The sequence below is a fragment of the Eucalyptus grandis genome, chromosome 8 (assembly GCF_016545825.1).
Source record: "Eucalyptus grandis isolate ANBG69807.140 chromosome 8, ASM1654582v1, whole genome shotgun sequence".
Lineage (NCBI taxonomy): Eukaryota > Viridiplantae > Streptophyta > Magnoliopsida > Myrtales > Myrtaceae > Eucalyptus > Eucalyptus grandis.
Window position 1 is genome coordinate 67,337,497 of NC_052619.1, and position 17,212 is coordinate 67,354,708.

The 17,212-nt window shown below is 41.8% G+C and overlaps 1 protein-coding gene across 1 annotated transcript; it reads left to right on the plus strand.

Annotated features, from left to right (window-relative positions):
- The first annotated feature begins 215 nt into the window (after positions 1 to 215).
- On the plus strand, positions 216 to 5,595 carry LOC104417757 (putative ABC transporter C family member 15). The gene is made up of 10 exons (XM_010028978.2): positions 216 to 1,035; positions 1,127 to 2,556; positions 2,645 to 2,731; positions 2,831 to 3,433; positions 3,535 to 3,699; positions 3,852 to 4,146; positions 4,337 to 4,857; positions 4,941 to 5,004; positions 5,113 to 5,352; positions 5,471 to 5,595. Exons 1-10 carry the CDS (start codon positions 216 to 218, stop codon positions 5,593 to 5,595), a joined length of 4,350 nt encoding a protein of 1,449 aa, XP_010027280.2.
- The last annotated feature ends 11,617 nt before the right edge of the window (positions 5,596 to 17,212 follow it).

The following is a 17,212-nucleotide window of genomic DNA, read 5'->3' on the forward strand; positions in this document are numbered from 1 at the left end:
ATACCGCCTGCTCCATCTTCCTCCTTCTCCTTCCCAGCTTTGAATCTCAGGAAACAAAGAAGGCCACTGCCATTACCCGTGCAGGTACATGCTTTTGAAGTTCAACACAACATGTACATGTTTTTCAATGCATTCTGCAGGTTCTAGACTTTCTGGTGCAAAAAAGTTGAACGAGTTCCCTTTTTCTTTGGGATTGCAGGTTCTTTTTTGTGACCATGGCATTTTCAATAGAAAATTTCTCACTGGGAGTGAATATAGCGTTTGCATTTGTTTTGATAACGTGGATTTTGGCTGATATTTTGAAGCAGAGGAGGTTCGGTGGAGGTGGTGATGTAGAGTTAACTCCCATAAACAGAAAATTTAGCGTCTGTTCAATGGTGATTCTGGTTTGTAGTGTCACAATCTCCATAACATGCGTTGGCTTTTGTGTTTATCAATATTGGGTTCACAGAATTGTGGATAAAGAGAGTGTCTCTTGGTCTGTCACTTGGGTTCTTGCATCAGTCGTTTCATGGTACTTTAGGAGCACAATTCTTGGTGGAGCCCGAAGGAACTGGCCTCTTGTCCTAGTTCTTTGGTGGGTCTATTTCACTAATTTCTGTTCACTTTCTGTCTCTTCTTTCCTGGCGTTCCAACTGATAAAATCCAAGGCAGTGCCTTCTTTTCTCCCACAAGCCAATGCCGTCAAATTCGTCTCCCTCCCTTTTTCACTAGCGATTTGTGTTAGTTTAGCGGTCATTAGTTGCACCACCAAGACTAGTAATAGTCATCTATGTAGAGATTTGGACGGCTTCCACAATGCCGGGTTTTGGAGCCAGTTAACATTTCAATGGCTGAACCCCCTTCTCAGTATGGGTCGAAAGCAAAAGCTTGAATTAGGTCATGTCCCTTTGGTTTCGCAGTCGGAAAGAGCAGAACAGGCTTTATTGTTGTTTGAGGAATCGCTCAGGAAACAGAACATCGGACCTTGTTCGTTGCTGAAAGCAATCGGCTTTGCTCTATGGAGATCGCTGGCTATTAATGGAGCACTGGCAGGTACGTCTGGTCTCTTCCCTTCTGTTTCTTAAGTTGCATCTTGAGGCCTAAATATCGTAGACAATTATGTTTTATGTTTGTTTGGTAACAGGAATTAATACACTAGCTTCATTTATGGGCCCTCTCTTGATCAATAGATTTGTGAATTTCTTGTCATCCAAGCGCGAAGATTCAAGCTACCACTTAGGACTGATTCTTGCGTTCATGTTCCTTTTTTCAAAGACTATCGAATCACTAACTCAAAGGCAGTGGTATTTTGGTGCTCAGCGAATTGCCATACGCATTAGAGCTGGCCTTATGGCATTGATTTATATGAAGTGTCAATCAATGAGGTATGCTGGTCTAAGCTATGGGAAGATCGTGAATTTGATCGATGTGGATGTTGAGAAAATGGGGGACTTCTGCTCCTACGTTCATGGGATTTGGTTGGTTCCTGTCCAAGTACTTTTAGCCCTAGTCATTTTATACAGAAATCTTGGTGCTGCCCCCACAATTGCTGCTCTCTCTTCCACGATATTTGTAATGGTTAGCAACACGCCATTAGTGAAAGTGCAGAAAAGGCATCATTCCAAGATCATGGAAGCCAAGGATGCTAGAATGAAAGTGACCTCCGAGACTCTTAAGAGCATGAGAGTCCTTAAACTGCATTCTTGGGAACTGACATTCCTGAAGAAGATTCTCCAACTCCGAGAGATGGAGCTAAGTTTCCTGAAAAGGTACCTCTACACATGCTCCGCAGTCGCTTTTCTCTTCTGGGCTTCGCCAACTCTGGTTTCAGTGGCTACTTTCGGCACTTGCATTTTCTTGAAAGTACCATTATCAGCAGGTACAGTTCTTTCAGCTTTGGCAACCTTCAGGATTTTGCAGGAGCCAATCTATAACTTGCCTGAGCTCATTTCCATGGTTACGCAAACTAAGGTCTCTATCGATCGTGTCCAAGAGTTCCTTATAGAAGAGGATCACCAGAACTTATTGGCTCATCTATCCCCAAAACAATCAGATGTTGCTGTTGAGATTGAGGCCGGTGAATACACTTGGGGTACAGGCGATGGAACTTCAAGAAAACCTACAGTAAAAATATTGGAGAAGATTAACATAATGGAAGGTTACAACGTTGCTGTTTGTGGGTCAGTTGGGTCTGGTAAAAGCAGCTTGTTGTGTTGTTTGCTTGATGAAATTCCTAGAACAGCTGGGGAAGCAGTAAGGGTCAATAGAACAAAAGCATACGTACCACAGAGTGCTTGGATTCAAACCGGAAGTGTGAGAGAGAACATTTTGTTTGGGAGGAAATTCGATTCTGCCTTCTATGAGGATGTTGTGGAAAGTTGCGCAATGAAACAGGACATCGGGATGTGGAGCGATGGTGATTTGACGGCGATTGGCGAAAGAGGGATAAACTTGAGTGGAGGACAGAAGCAGAGGATTCAACTAGCACGGGCAGTGTACAGTGATTCCGACATTTACTTTCTGGACGATCCTTTTAGCGCTGTTGATGCGCACACTAGGACTCATCTGTACGAGGCAAGCATCAAAACTGAATCATCTTTTAACTCTCTCTTGCATTCCCTTTTCGTGCGAGTTCTCTCATAAGTAAAAAGCTTTTTTGCAGAAATGTCTCATGCAAATGCTGTCTCGGAAGACTGTTATCTATTCCACCCATCAGTTGGAGTTGTTAGATGCCGCTGACCTCATTCTTGTAAGTTCATGAAGCGTGCAACACCTTAACAGAACACAAGATATTATCTCCTTTTGAGGCATTTTATATTGTCTTTTATTTAACACGTCAATTGTGTAGGTTATGAAAGACGGATGCATAGTTCAGTCAGGGAAGTATGAAGATTTAATTGCGGATCCGCACGGTGAACTTGCTAAACAATTGTCTGCCCATAGACAGTCTGTAAATCAAGTGAACCCAGCCCAAGAAGACAGGACATCATCCGTCAAGCCATGCCTAGTGCGCGAAATCGAAATCGTGGAAGAAAACTCTGAGGAGCACGTTGAAAACAAAACTCTTTCGAAAAAAACACAAGAAGAAGAATCGGAAACTGGCCGTGTGAAATGGAGCGTGTACTCCAACTTTGTGACTTATGCTTATAAAGGTGCGCTGGTCCCGATTATTCTTCTTTGCCATGTTCTCTTTCAAGGATTACAGATGGCCAGCAATTATTGGATTGCCTGGGCGACTGAGGACGATCGCAGGACCAGCAGAGAAAAGCTGATTGGAGTATTCATCTTGCTGTCTGCTGGGAGTTCAATTTTTATTCTGGGACGAGCAGTTTTGTTGTCAACTATTGCCATCAAGACTGCTCAACATCTCTTCCATGTTATGATTTCTTCAGTCTTCCGTGCACCCATCTCGTTCTTTGACTCCACGCCTTCAAGCCGAATTCTCAATCGGGTTTGTTTTTTGACGTTCTCTATTCTGTTATTGTCACTGGTCCAATATTTATTGTGCCAAAAATTGACATTGGCATTGTTTTTCCTCTTTTTCCTTTTCAGTCTTCCACGGATCAAAGCAGAGTGGACACAGACATTCCCTACCGATTAGCAGGGCTGGTGTTTGCTCTAATTCAGTTGTTAAGTATAATCGTCCTAATGTCCCTACTGGTGTGGCAAATTTTTTTTCTCTTCCTTGTGATCCTTGCTATCTCCGTGTGGTATCAGGCAAGTTTTCCAGTTTCACTCATGGAGTTACTAGTTACTACTTCAGATAGGCCCTATATCTGAGGAAGTAAAAAAATAATGTATATGCTTCCAGCAGGTTTATTTTTGACACTGTCGTGCCACTGACTGCATGCAAAAACCGTGTTCTGCAGGCTTATTACATCACCACGGCCAGAGAACTGGCCAGGATGGTTGGGATACAGAAGGCTCCAATACTTCATCACTTTTCAGAAGTGATCACAGGGGCTGCACTAGTTCGATGTTTCGACCGGGAAGATGATTTCTTGAGGAGGTGTCTTAGTTTAATTGATGATTACTCTCGGATAGTCTTCCATAACAGCAGCACTATGGAATGGCTATCTGTTCGAATAAATTTCCTCTTTAATTTTGGTTTCTTCATCGTCCTGATCATCTTGGTGAGCCTCCCTAGGTCAGTCGTGGATCCCAGTAAGTTCCTCTCTCATTACACATTTCAGTGCAGCAGGTCGCCAATTTTTTTGAAATTTCAATGGCTATGAATAATGCTACCGATCAATATCTGTGTTTGGCATATTTTGATTTGAAGAAATTAGTCTCCCTGCCTTCTTTTCCCTTGACCGACAAACTTTACTTTTGAACCGATAACTTTCCATCTCAGGCTTGGCTGGGCTAGTGGCGACATATGGCTTGAGCCTAAACGTGATTCAAGCGTGGGTGATATGGAATCTGTGCAATGTTGAGAACAAAATGATCTCGGTCGAGAGAATTCTTCAATTTACCAACATACCGAGTGAAGCTCCCTTGGTGATTGAAGATTCCAGGCCGACCCCCGAATGGCCAAATGAAGGAAAAATCGAGCTTCAAGAACTCAGCATCCGGTATGCTCCTTCTCTCCCAGTGATCCTCAAGGAGATGACCTGCACGTTCCCCGGGGAGAAAAAGATTGCAATCGTTGGGCGCACAGGCAGCGGAAAGTCCACTCTCATCCAAGCGCTTTTCAGGGTGGTCGAACCATCGGGAGGGCGGATACTTATTGATGGGGTGGACATCTGCAAAATTGGTCTGCAGGACTTGAGATCGCGGCTGAGTATCATTCCACAGGATCCAATCCTATTTGAGGGTAGCGTTAAAAGAAATTTGGATCCTTTGGAAGAGCATTCGGACCAAGAAATCTGGGAGGTAAAACCAAAAGTAATAAGGTTCAAAAAAGGGTACGACTTTCTTTGTTATGGATGATTGATAACAAAAAATTTTATATTTAGGTTCTTAACAAATGTCACCTAGCAGAGATGGTAAGGCAAAATCCGAGGATTCTCGATGCACCAGGTATTATACCATGGATGAACATATGAAGGCTTTGTCCGTGAGAAATCTTTGAACTCCCTTCTGTTCATTGGGCAATCTTTTTCTGAGTTTTGTGCTTAATTGTCCTAGTTGCTGAGGACGGAGAAAATTGGAGCGTCGGGCAAAGACAACTGGCTTGCCTTGCTAGGGTGCTTTTGAAGAAGAGAAGGATCCTGGTATTGGATGAGGCGACCGCTTCGGTTGACACAGCCACCGATAACCAGATTCAGAAGACTATCAGGGAAGAGACTGGTAATTGCACTATCATTACCATTGCTCACAGGATTCCCACTATCATCGATAATGACCTGGTTTTGGTTCTCGATGATGGTAAGCTCTTTCTGTTCTGTTATATATCGATTATCATACAATTAAGAAGCATTTTCTGTGCTTTTGATTGCATGAATAATGTGAACCTAAATATGCGAGCATTGTTTGGTGGATGCAGGCAAGATAGTAGAGTACGACTCACCGAAGCTCTTGCTAGAGAATAAGTTATCGTCGTTCTCAAAGCTAGCAGCTGAGTATGTTAGGAGATCATCTAGTAAGAGCTGCCTTGGGGATCTATCTTGAGGAAGGTAAAGGATAGATCAAGAAAAAGGAGCCTTTTTTCCTTCAAGCTGGTTATCGAGCTAGTCCTGTCGCCACTGCATCTTGGCCACGCGGGTCTGCAGGATTTATGACCTGCTCCCATCCCGTTCTTTGACTCCACGCTTTCAAGCCGAAGTCCTGCATTCTGTTATAGATCACTGGTCCTATACTTATTGTCATGCCCCGAACCCCGGGCGCACACATATTCTCGGTGGTCGACTAAATTGCGACGTTCTCATGACACGTCACCGACCCAATCGATTTATGCACATGCGGAAGCAAACTAATAAATCTCCAGATACTAATCAAATATGGGATAGGAAAACAGGACAATTAATAAACACAAAACATACTTTATAAACACATCAGGTTTATATACAGAAGTCTAAAACCAAAATATGCTACCAAGCTAACCCTACCCCAAACCCTACCTACTTGAGATCCGAATCTATCACGACATCGTCAGGGATGTCAATGTCGAGAGGACGAGCTACCTCTATAGCGTGCTCTTTACCCTCGGGTAACTAGTTTGCCTCAATATCAGCTATTATATCAGCATCCACGACAGGGTCAAGATCCTCCACATACTCATCATCGATGGCAGGTCCATCAAAGCCATCTAAGGGGCCCTCCTGAACACCATTGGGCCCGTAATGGAACCATGCTTTGAATCGGTGAAGTACCAACTGAGGTAGGCCTTCATCGACCCAAATGGTAGTCATGACGAAGTCACAGGTCCAGTCAGAGATCCTGTGGATAGGGAGTATGGTACGCTGGTCTCCACCTCTCGTGGCCACCCAAAACGAACGTAGCGCACTTTCATCTAAGAACCTGTAAAATTTAACCATGACGGGGTGAGACAAAGTCTCAACGAATCCGCACCCTAAACCCCAATTAGGATGAGAATTCACCTAGAGGAAGCCTAGACAAGCACCATATAAGACTTACCTCGCTTCAGACCTCACCCCAGCACCTCCCTGTACGTTAGTATAGCTCATATAACATATGCATACAGTACATGCAATCAATAGTTGGAACACTTGAACTCATATATCAATCAATCACAGGGGTCCGGATTATAAGACTAAATCGTTATGACACGTCACATTCCGTGCCACACAATTCCGTCCCATAATCAGGCGCAGCTATATCACTCATTCAAGTGTTCCAATTGATTATTGACCCAACGACCACGGCCAACTAAACAGTTGGCGGTCATCCGGCATAACTGGGCGTCGTCCCGCTTCGTCAAGCACGACAACGTCTACATTTAGACAGCATTCTCAAACGAGCATTGGCCTAACCTCCACTGTGACCAACATCCGTTAACGTAGGGCATTTCCAAAGGAGTATCATCCGACGTAAACGCATCGTGACGGATTCTAATAGCGATCACACGCACATCCAATCTCGACCAATGACATTGTGCTTTGCACTCAAATGCCTCAATTTCAAATAATGTACTTGGCCTATTTTCTTCAAATTAAAAACACCTGGTAAAATAATCGTACATGGACACACAGTCAAATTGAACCATTAAGCATGATATTCCATCATTTTAAAATTCCACGATTTTATATAGTACTTAAAACATTTTCGGTGTCAAAAACTGATACCCAATATTTTTATAATTAAATACCATAAATTCATATTTTTGAAATAATAATTAAAAATCATCACCAAGCATTCAATTGCATAAATTAGCAATCAATTTAACAAACCAACATAACCATGACGATTAGCGCGAAATTCTGACAACCAGCTATCCCAGTATAATTTACGCTAATTAATAAATAATTAAATAAATTAAAAATTATTTAAATTTAAATTAAATCACATAATTAAGCTACATAAGCTAATCTAACCACCTAATTGAACTACTTAACTAATCTAACTAGGATAATCACCTTAATCTAATTAGACTACTAACTAATCTATCTAACCATCTAATTGTCTAACTAAATTAACCAACTAAATACTTACACTAACTAATTTAACCTTAAACCTAAGTAAACCTAATCTAATCTCCGATTAAGTGTAATTAACCCCTAATTAGAGTTTAGGATGCTAACTCACCGGTTTAGTGAGCTAATGGGTCCTTGGCAACGGCGGCACGATGGCGACCAAAACCCAGGCCTACGGCAACATCAAAGGAGGCCGGGAAAAGGTTGAAAATAGCCCACAAAGTTCACGAGTCTAGCTGGGAAGATCGGTTCTGCTTGAGCTTGCTCAAGGGGCTACGGCAACAGGTCATGATGCGGGGATGACGGAGACAATCAGGCGGCGATGGGCTGGCAGCTGGAGCAGCTTAGGCGAGCGGACAACCTACAACGGTGGCGAGCTAGCATTGGCGCTGGCATGAGCGTGAGGTAGATGGAGCTAGGAGATGGAGGACAGCAACGAGCAGGCTGGCCTGGGCTCACGAGCAACTTGCGAGGTTGCTAATTGTGCTTGCCTGGTCCTAGATGTTTGCAGCTTCAATAATGGAGGAGAATGGAAGCTTTAAGGAAGAAGAAGAAGCTGAAACAGAAGCAGCAACTCATCTGTTGGGGTGGTGGTCAACCAAGGGGGAAGGAGGGAGAAGAGAGGGGGACAAAGAGCCTTCAAAGTCTTGTGAGCAGCCAATGAGAGGCTTCAACAAAAATCAAGCCACTTGAGTGCTTGGCACCAAAGTCTTTAGCCTTAGTTGTCCAAGCTTCTCCCACAAGTCAATTGCTTCACAAAACTTCACAACATAACTTCAATTTGGTGCCCAAAATCACCCTAGCAGTTGCCTCTATGAATTTGCCTTGGTCTTCATTCAATTTCCCACCAACAACTTCAATTTAATGGCCGAGCATGCCATGGCAGCAGCCCTAACCAATTTCCCTTCAATTCCTCACAAACCAACTCACTTTGATAGCCAAATTTCTACACCAAAGTGCCCATCCGAATTTCCTTGAATTTAATTGGCCAATTTTGCTTTTTTGCCGAAATTCCGAGCTCGACGGAAAATTCCCAAAAGATGAGATGAGGTCCTAAAAATAAATCGTGACACGCTCGAAATTTTGATTCCTAAAATCGAGTTCAATTTCGTGGTTAATTTGGAGTGTGACCTAACATCTCGGGTAGCTTTTAGGGATTTCATCGCATTTAACCCGTGGTCGATAATTCTCGATCTATGTTTGTGCATATTTGGCTCATTGGCAACTCTCGATTGTCGTAAAAATCTCAAGGTTTCAATTATGGGTACCGAATACGGAATCAACAGAAAAATCAGTTTAGTGTCATTCGACGCGAATTTTGTAATCAAGTGGAATCACCCACAATTTGATTACACTCTTCTATCGAATCAACCTATCTCCGGTCTCTAATCGATTATAACGGTGTCGTATTGACCATTGCCGATTAGCACAGTCAAGCAGTCGATTTCTGATCGAATTCTCAAGTTTGTAGCATTTATATCCCTTAATGGCTTCACTTGATAGATTAGTTATCTCGTGAGTGATCAGCTAGAGAAAAAGAACCATGGCATGTCGATGATGAAAAACAAATTTCATTTAATCAAAATATGGTCGAAAATCAGGATGTCACACTTATTATGCTGAAGGTTGATATCAGCATTGTTTTCCTATTTTTCCCCTCCAATCTTCCAAGGATCAAAGCTGTCACAACCCAAATCCTAAAGGGATGGGGGTGACACGGATGTCCTTCCTCCTGAAGGATGCAGCCTCAGACCACCCATGATCCATCTCTCAAAAGCCCCAATGATGATGCTCTCGCTCTAATGGCCACTAATTGAGGGACCTAAAAAACATGATAAGAAGAAATGAATGAGCTACCACGGCCCAGTGAGTAATACGTTTTTTTTTTTTTGGTAACCCAGGGAACCTCCGCACGCCGCTTCGCGGGGGAGAGTAAACCCTGGGGCGCCGGTTCTTCTAAGTGGATCGAGCAATCACTATACACATTTAAAACACAATATAACTTACTTTCACCAAACCCAAAAATTTAACAAACCTTCAAGGCCAAAATGCAACCTTTATTACTTTAACTCAATATGTTCAAAGCAAAAATATTCAAGATAATAATAGGCAAACACTAACAGTCTAACCCATTGGTCAATCTTATAAAACATGTATCAACGATTTATTTCATTGATTAATTTCATCAAACCACACATCGATGGTCAATTTTATCGATTAAACTCAAATCACATGTCAACGGTCCACTCCATTGACCAAACTCATACCACATGTCAATGGTCCACTCTATTGATCAATTCATTGCTTAATATCAAACCATAGTCACGATACAACACCTAGTGACAAAACGACCAAGATTCCCCCTCGGTAAGGTCTCCACTTATTATTAGCCGATGGCTCGGCCCACAAGGATATTCTAGAATAGTATGTGCATACCTACAAGCCCCTCACTGGGCTCACAGCGTTATTGAGCATTAATACAAATCTAGAACAATACCATCCACAATCCACAAAGCCAAGTCCATAAATCATAAACATTTCGCAACTTGACTTATTCGCCAAAAATACTTTTCATAAAACATCCTCAAATAATGTCAAGACTCTTACCAAATCAAACAAAATGCATGTCATAAGTCATTTCACAAATCGATATACATAATATTCCATAACCCATGCTAAAAAAGCTTTTCGTAAAAAGGTTTCACAAATCCAAAATATATAATATCTCTCAACTTCGTTTCTCAAATAAAATATATCTTCCCACAAAAAAGTTCTCACACTATTTATAAATATCAAAATGTAGTAAATGCCCGATCCATTTTATGCAACAGACATGCTTATTCATAACTCATAAAATGTCAAATTTTTATAATTTTGAAGACATGAATTTATAAATTTTTAGAAGAAATAATATCACTCACCTGGGAAAGCCCAAACTAGCCTACTATAGTTACTCAAGTCCACGTACTCAAATTCCTAACAAATAACTGAAGAACACTATCAAAAGACCGAGTAAAACGGTATTTTTATAAATGACTTGATTACACTATGCCTACTCATCAATAAACGATATCTATGTGCCAACCAACCCTTGCCCATATCACAAATCTATTGTTGTCCCATCGCGCTCTAAACTTGTTCGGGCCATAATTTCCTCCACATAGGTTCTTTCCAAACCAACATACGGTCCATAGAAAGCCATTTCGATGTACTACAAAAATCCTAACTCAGCCACCCCAAAAACTAACTAAAAACAGCTGAAATTCAGGCCCACAAGTTACTGTTCGGAACCCACCAGCACGCGCGACGGACTTCAAAATTTTGTTCCAAGCAAACTGTAAGCCCAAATTGAGATCCGTAAAATTCTATAACTTCACAATGCCTTAAACTATCATTTCTATAAAAATACACATCTCAACGACTCAAAAATCGGACTTCGCCGTATGAATCTCCAAAAATTCCGAATTTTACTCCTAACCTTGAAAAATAATCCAATTAGAAGAACGATAGGCATGAGTGTTTACCAGGCATTGCAAATCGAAGTTGCATCGGCTTGGGGAGGTGTCCATGACAAGAATCCCGTCTCTTTTCTCCCTCCTCCTCCTCCTCCTCTTCTTTCTCCTTCTTCTTTCCTTCCTTTCTCTCCTCTCCCTTTCTTTTGTCCGAACGTGCTTCTCATTTTCCTTTTATCTCCTCCCCTCTCTTTTCTTTCTTTCTTTCTTCTTCTTCTTCTTCTCTCTCTCTCTCTCTCTCTCCTTCTTTTCCCAAATGTTCTCGGTGCCTTCTCATCCTTCTTCTTCTCTTTTTCTTTTTTTTGGTGAAAGGTAATTAATATATTAAGGAAAGATCGAGTGAACAAAAAGATCACGGCATCAAAATCCACACTCAAAACAATGGATCATAATGAGTGGAGCAATGCCCGAAAAAACCACAGCCGTGGCAACCCACTAACAATTAGAAAGGAAATGCACGGCATGAACAACCAGCGAACAAATACAAAACGCCCTCAAGTAGGGAGAGAACCATCCTTAGGATTCAGTAAGACTTGTTGCACCAACTGCCTTAATCAAGACGCACCAGCTGAAAGGGAGAGAATTAACGCTCCCCGGAGAAGATGACCGGGTCAATGCCCCAATTGCACTGCAACCTTCTATTCCTGATGTTATCTTCAACATTCCTAAAAATGATCGCCTTATCTCTAACCACTTTAAAAAGATTATTCTTCATAGCCGGGACAGAAAGAGGCTGTTCTCTGAAGAGAATGTTGTTCCTGTTGTTCCAAATAATATGACACAACGCTCCGAAGGAGAAGCGGGCTATGCACTTATAAAACTCCTTTCCCATAAGCATGGTGATGGCCCAATGGAGATTATCCTCCCACGCCCTGTTACGCCAAGGCAGATTGCATCTAGTCACCCAAAAGAAGGCAACCCCGGCCATGACACGTCACCCAAAAAATAGATGGTCAATAGAGTCTGGTACATCGTTGCAGAAGGCACAAGCACCACTATCTATTCTACCATGTGACAATAAAAGTGTCTGGGTGGGTAGCCCGCGCTTAACTATAAGCCAAAGGTTTACTTGACACCGTGGTGTAATTTCGTCGTTCCAGACGAACGTATGCCAAAAGACCTGAGTCCTCTTCCGCCTGAAGGTCTCCCAAGCCGTCGCAACAGTGAAGCGTCCTGATGAATTCTCCCTCCAGCTAAAATAATCCGAATTCTGAGAGAGGCTCGGAGGGGATGATTCCACAACTCAAGCACCAACTTGAGAGGTTGCCCAACATCAAAGAAGAGATCAATCACTGTTGCCTGCCTAGAAAGCCCTGAACTGTGTATAAACGAGTCCGAAAAATTAAGTTCAAGGGGCCCCTAGGGTGCCAGTTGTCAAACCATAAGGAGGTAGAGAGACCGTTTCCAATCCTCCAATAGAAGGCATTGGGAACCTCGCTTCTTAAGGATATGATTTTTTTTCCAAGCCCAAGAACAGCAGGTGGGTTTCTTAGCAACCTAAAAATTCCTTGATTTTAAGAATGTGGATTGAATCCACTTGCACCACAAGGCCTCCTTGTCTAAAAATAGGAGCCAGATATGCTTCAGCATAGTAGCCTTGTTGCAATCCCTAAGTCTCCGGATGCCAATGCCTACTTCCTCTTTTGGTAGGCACAATTCACCCCAGGCAACCTTAGCACCTTATTTCCTTAGTTCCGGGCCTTTCCATTGCCTAAATACTTTCTCAATCTGTTCTAACATGGCTATAGGTATCATAAAAACTCTCGCCCAATAGGCTTGAATAACATGAAGAACTGACCTGATAAGCTGAAGCCGGCCCGCAAAAGAGAGAAAGCGGTAAGTCCAAGATTGTACCCTCGCAGTAATGCGGTTAATAAGAACACAACAATCCGCCTTGCTAAGCCTAGCAGTAATGATAGGAACCCCCAGGTATCGTATCGGTAGGTTGCCTTCCTAGAAATCAAGGTGGAGGATGATCTGAGTCCTTAAAGCTGGTGATCCACCAACCAAAAAGATTTCGCTCTTGGAAGGGTTTGGGCACAAGCCACTCCATGCCGAGAAGATTTGGAGGCCCTCTTTGAGGAGACTTACCGATGTCAGATCCGCCTCACTAAATAGGAAAACATTGTCTGCAAAGAAAAGATGCGAGAGATTCATCGCCTTGCATCGCTAGAAGAATTTAAATTCCAGCCTGGAAGAGGACCTCCTCAAGATTCCAGATAGTATCTCCATAATCAAAATAAAAAGGTATGGAGAAATAGGATCACCTTGGCGTAGGCCGCGCCCACTTGCAAAGTAGCCATGAAGTTCCCTATTCAGAGCAATGGAAAACATGGGTGTACGCACACATGTCATAATAAGCATAATCATGAAGTCAGGAAAGCCAACCGCAAGCAGAACTCTCTCAAGGAAACCCCAATCAACTGTGTCATAAGCTTTTTTGAAATCAACCTTAATCACACACTTAGGAAGGTATGGTTCCAGGTGGAAACTAGAAAAGAGTTCTTGAGCCATCAAGATATTGTCTTCGATCCTTCTACCCTTCACAAAAGCGCTCTGAGTCGGACTAACAACATTTTTTAGAACAGCCGCAATTCGATTAGCCAGCACTTTTGTGATGCATTTATATATAGTGTTGCAGTAGGTAATGGGCCTGTAATCATCAATAGAAGTCGCATTGGGGACTTTGAGCACAAACACCAAAATGGTGGCGTTTATCTCCTTCAATAGCTTCCTCGTTACGAAGAAATCCCTCACTGCTGTTATGACCAAATGTCCAACCGTCTCCCAATTCTCCTTGAAGAATTCAACCGTGAAGCCATTCAAGCTAGGGGACTTGCCCCTAGATAGAGAGAAAAGTGTATCCCGAATCTCCATCTCGGTGACTGATCGGGCAAGGAAGCTACCCTGGTCGTCCGTAAGAGGATGCTAGATAGTCTCCCGAATCTCCTCAATGGACAACCCTTCTTTTCTCCTCTTTTCTTCTTTGACTTTTCAACATTTCTTTTCCTTTTATTTGTTTTTTGTTTTGTTTTTGCTGGGTCCCAAAAATGCCATATCTTACAAAAGCATAGTGGACTCAGACATTCCCTACAGATTAGCTGGGCTGGTGTTCGCTCTTCTTTTTGTTGTTCAAGTAAAATCGTCCTAATGTCCCTTGTTCTCTTCCTGTTAATCCTTGCCATCTGCATTTGTTAGACAAAAGACATGATAAAACGCCTCAAAATGAGATTAATATCTTGTACGTTCTTGTAAGGTGTTGCTCGCTCCACAAACTTACAAGAATGAGGTCAGCGGCATATAAAAACTCCAATTGATGGTTGGAATGAATATTAGTCTTCCGTGATAGCATTTGCATGAGACATTTCAGCGATGAAGTCTTTTACTTTTGAGGGAACTTGCACAATAGAGCTAAAAATTGACGCAGTTTTGATGCTTGCCTTGTACAGGTGAGTCCCAATCTGCACATCGACGGCGCTTAAGGGGTCATCTAGGAATTAGACATTGGAACTGCTACAGACTCTGCCCATGCTGATTGAAGCCTCTGCTTCTATCCTCCACTCAAGTTCATCCCCGTCGCCAACCACAGTCAAATCTCCACTACTCCACATCTCGACATCCCGTTTCATAGCGCAACTTTCCCCGACATCCTCATTGAAGGCGGAATTCAATCTCCTGCCAGACAAGATGTTCTCTCTCACAGTTCTGGGTTGGAAATCCAAGCACTCTGCAGTGCACATGCTTTTGTTCCATAGACCCTTGCTGCTGCCTTCGCTATCCTAGGAATCTCGCCAAGCATACTATACAACGAGCTTGTTTTACCAGACCCGACCGACCCACAAACAGCAACATGGCAAGCTTCCATCTTTCTAACATTCTCCGAGGCTTTCACTCGTGTATTTTCTTTTAAAGTTTTAATCAACTGAACACCCAAACGCTTGGACAAGATCAGAGAAACCTTGGTTTGCACGATCCTGGAAACGAGCTCAGGCAAATGCTGAAAGTAGCCACTGCATGTAATTTCCCAAGGGAACCCAACCCAAGAAGATAAGACATCAAACATCAAAGCCACGCAAGACTTTCACTATGGGCTTGAGGCTTGAGTATGACTGGCGTGGCACGAATACAAGGAGCAGACCTGCCCACGTCAAGAATGACAGCATCATGAAAGGTTTTCGATTCTGCACGCAAAAACGACGGCCGTAGGCGAACACTGAACCAACAAAAGTCTCTCTGCCTCTGTCTCTGTCTCTCTCTTATCACTTCCTTGCGTTACTTGCTCTGAAGCTTTGATTGTTTGATCATTAACGATAAGTACATTTGATTTATGCATCTCAATTTCAAGTAGGTCTTCTTCATTAGTGTAAGACATCACATTATTTAGGGCATAAAGGGTCTTCTTCATAAATCATTCTGAAAGGGAATCGATGTATCAGATTCTACTCAAAGAGCTGCTCAACAATAAGGATTCGCACCCACTTAAGTTCAAAGATGGAAATGAGATTTAAGTCGAGAGAAGGTGATGATGGATACGTTCATGGGACGAATTTTGGGAAGCACATAAAAATACTGGCAAGGCAAATCTTAACGTACAAACAACAGCGGGGGATGATGACCAACGCTTGCCCCTATTTTGGGTCCTATGTCGCTCAAATTCCTCTCCCCCTCAATATTCTTCAATGTACCTAAAGAAATGTGTTTGCCTCAAGAAACTATAAATATACTTCTACGATCTATTCAACTTAAGAGTTCCCAAAACTTGACAATTACTCTATGCATATATTTGGAAACAATTTCCATTTTATAGTGATCATGCATGAAGAAACCGAGGGTAACTTCCAGTGTGACATTAAGTCCATTTCGGGGTCTCATATTTCCTGCCTAATGCACAATTTGCAGACCATCCTTACAGGGAAAGAGAAGTTGAAAGTGCTAGTATGAACACCTAGAGGGGAGTGAATAAGTGTGAAGAAAATTTTTCACAAAGAACAATAAAAGTATTTTTCTTCTAAAACTGAGTCTGAATAATAACAAACTTTTGAAACTGAGTTTAAAGAATAACAGATTTTGAACAAGTTCAGACTTTAGCAATTAAATAGAATTATGAACAAAATAAAGAGATTAGGGAAAAGGTTAGAACACGAAATTTATAGTGGTTCGGTTTAGATCAAGCTTACATTCACTCTCCCACGCTAATAGCCTTTTTGGCTGGATTCCACTATGCAATCAACAAGAGATTACAACTTTGAGTGCAAACATTTAGTGGTAGATCACACTATCTCACTAAGTCATTCTTTTGGTATTTCTCTCACAATCACAAACGTTTAAGCTCACAAGAGACAAGTGTATGAACAAAAATCGCTTAGACTTTGAAATTATAAATTCTATGCTCCGTCTTTTACTTGCTCATCGGTCATTGATCTCCTTAAATACTCCTCCGCTTCCAAACTAGTCGTTGGACAATATCTCGAGGATCGTCTTCCAATTTACCCATTGGACAGATTTGTATCTAAAAAGTTTGGTAGCCATTAAGTGATAGAAATATAATCCCAAATTGATTCTAATCACTCATACAAACAGAACCTTAGTTTCTATCAGTAGAGCTTCTCCGTATAAAAAGTTCTTGTTTTCAATATCCAATTGTCAATCAATTAGATTGAGTCAATCAAATCAATCTTGATGTAGAATCCAAAGCAGATCACTAGCCATTATACATTGAGAGCTTGTGTTACATTCTGAATCTGCTTCGTTCTGAATCTGCCACGTTCTGAGTCTGAGCAACTTCAGACTAAAATAGAGTCTAAGTGCAATAGACTTTACAATCTGAGTCTGAACATAATCTACTTCTGAACAAATTTAACTTTAAGGTCTGGACATAGTCTGAATAGGTTCAGCTTTAACATAGAATCTGTCTTTGGTTCTTCATTCACATTCAGTCTGGAATTTGTCAGAATTAACAAACTTTTTATGTAAAACAAATTTTGACACAAAAGTCTAGAAATCTTCCAGATATACTTTAGACATTTGTTACGTTAAGTCTTCTAGTAATTTTCATACTTTGACAAGATCATTTACATGTTTTATCATCTGCATAGTCTGTTACTCAACAATTAAATACGTTAG

Bases quoted from the DNA above. Each gene is read 5' to 3' on its own strand.
- LOC104417757 (XM_010028978.2), top strand. From the start codon at position 216: ATGGCATTTTCAATAGAAAATTTCTCACTGGGAGTGAATATAGCGTTT. The intron at 2,732-2,830 runs GTAAGTTCATGA...TCAATTGTGTAG, and splicing joins ATGCCGCTGACCTCATTCTT to GTTATGAAAGACGGATGCAT. The intron at 4,858-4,940 runs GTAAAACCAAAA...TTTTATATTTAG, and splicing joins CGGACCAAGAAATCTGGGAG to GTTCTTAACAAATGTCACCT.